This window comes from Propithecus coquereli, unplaced genomic scaffold (genome assembly GCF_000956105.1).
Source record: "Propithecus coquereli isolate 6110/MARCELLA unplaced genomic scaffold, Pcoq_1.0 Scaffold110, whole genome shotgun sequence".
Lineage (NCBI taxonomy): Eukaryota > Metazoa > Chordata > Mammalia > Primates > Indriidae > Propithecus > Propithecus coquereli.
The window spans coordinates 3,077,766-3,080,173 of NW_012134970.1; the positions used below are offsets into that span (position 1 = coordinate 3,077,766).

A 2,408-nucleotide genomic window follows, 5' to 3' on the forward strand; every position below is an offset into this window, starting at 1 on the left:
GCTACATTTAAAAATTTCCAAGTACAATATTAATCATACATTTTAAAAAATCAAAAAAATAGATTTAAATGGGCCTTATTGGCACACAATCTGGCATGTTTTTAGATATTTTAAGCAGAAGTCCCATATATTAAGCTTGGACTGAACTGGAGTAAGGAGACACAGGGGTTGTGGGTGCCTCTCTCTTCTCACTTATCCCTAACTCCATAGTACCTCCTGGAAGAACAGTTTAAAAACCATCAATATTTTTAATTTTTCTCATCCTGCTATTTTATTCTTGAGCAATGGTGGCCACCCCAGGTGAAGTTACTTGCCCAAGGTTACATACTTTTTATTTTCAGAGTCAAGACATTAACACTGACATTGTGACTGTATCCAATGCTTTCCCACTACCACGTTTGTAAGAAATAAAGATATAGAATATACAATTAGCTTTTATTACTTACTCAATTGTTTAGGGGGAGAAGGGAAACTGGAAAAAAAATGAAAACATAATTATAATCAGACTAATATGAACATGGAAATTAGTTATATAGGAGAGGTATGAACAGCCAATAGCCCAGTGGAACATACAGGTTAATTAATCTGTTGACCATCATTCCTTTCTCATCCTCCATTTCTCCGTTAAATTGAAGTTTCTGCCCATCAATTTAGAATTTAGTAAGACTGTTTTTGAACCCCAAATTGGCCCAAAATATCAACACTCAAGAAAGACACTCAGTTGATTTATTTTACCCACAGACATTAGACCAATGTTTTCAGATTTGTTCTGAGGTTTACATAGAACATTATTACATAGAAAATTTACTCTGAGTATCACACCAGAGTAAATTTAATGGACTCAGTATTTTCAAGTCATTGTGGCATACATATCTCTGGCCAAACCTGGTTAGTTGAATTACAGAGTAAAAACGCAAAGTCAGAGTCAATAGAGGCCAAAGGAATATGACCACGTTTTCCTAATATGTACATATATACCCCCAGGAGAATGGTGCATGAGAGGAATATCCACTTAGACTAGAGAGTGAAAGCTTATTAATAAAAGTGATCTGATATCAGGATTAGGTGGCATTTAGTTGCAACAAAAAAAGACCTGTGCTTTTATTATTTTCTGAACTATGACTTCTAAATACACACACACATACACACACATACACACACACACAAACACACTTTGCCCCTCCCCCCCATTGAAAGAATGGTGTACAGGACAGGAATCAATGGTTAAAGCAGAATGTGAGGGATCATTAATTCAAATGATTCAAAATCAGAATTGAATGGTGTGCAATTGAAGCAGGAAAAATACTCTCTTATTTTAAAGTAAGGATTATATTTTCATAATACTGCTCAAAAGAGGACTTCTCACCTTTTCTTAAAATTTCAATTCTACTGTTTATTGTACTGTTGTTTTGGTGTTTCACAAAAGGGTTTAAAATTAGGAATGCTATATAGAATTAATAGCTTACAAAGACTTTAGTTAAATATGGTGAATTCATTAGGTATACATAAAAGAGAAAGACTTCCTTGTATCAGGAAACATGATTAAGATTCTTAAATTCATATGTATGGAATTTATACTACAGGCTTATTTTTAGGATGGAAAAAGAAAAATTTTAGCTTAGTTTTTATTTAGACAAACTCAAGATATTTAGAATAATTTCAATAGGAGAAATATAATTCAAATCGCATTAATATGTCATTATTAAGGAACAGAGTTACAAAGATTTTAAATACTGTATGTAGAGAAAAGAAATTCCAAATCATGTCCTTTATTTCTAGCAAATTAATTTTTAAAAGAGAATGTATATTTTTAAGAGTAGTCAATATAGAGCACTGTATAGTAAAATGTGGCATTGGAATTGTGAGCTTTTGAGTGAAACAGTACAGTTAAAAAAATCCTACTAAATGGAATGCGTGAGTGTTTGTGTATGAGCGTGTGAGGGTGTGTGTGCACTTGTGTGTAAGGGGCTTTTTGTGCACATTTGTGGGGAAAGTGAAATATATCTTTCAACTACATGATAATTTTGGATACTTGGGCTCCTCTACGTAATGCATGAGTTTAAAGGACGACACCATAAATGAGGCTAAGATGATTAATGGAAAATAACATTAAGATGGTTTAAGCCTATCATAATTTGGTTATTGATTATTGAATATTAGTAGCATTTCATTAAATAAATATTAGTGTAGTTATTGTGCACTGGATTTAGTTGGTTGATTCTTACGATGAACCTTCGTTACTGTCTGACTCAGAGACTTTAGGTTTCTCTCGTATACTTTTCTTTTTGTCATCTTTCCCCTTTAACATCTTCAAAATCCCCCAGGACCACGTGTTACTCTTCTCTTCAACCTGTAATGTGGAGCTTGGGAGCACGCAGGCATTGATCAGAATGTAATAATTAGTGGTA

At 33.3% G+C, this 2,408-nt stretch overlaps 1 protein-coding gene across 1 annotated transcript in view; it reads right to left on the reverse strand.

The window, feature by feature from the left end:
• Positions 1-2,408, reverse strand: part of FYB (FYN binding protein) — a 155,541-nt gene that overhangs the window by 14,059 nt on the left and 139,074 nt on the right. The window contains exons 12-13 of the mRNA XM_012649531.1: positions 2,226-2,363; positions 447-472 (exon numbers count right to left, since the gene is read on the reverse strand). Of these exons, the coding sequence (XP_012504985.1) occupies positions 447-472; positions 2,226-2,363 (164 nt within the window). The remainder of the gene's footprint in view (positions 1-446; positions 473-2,225; positions 2,364-2,408) is intronic.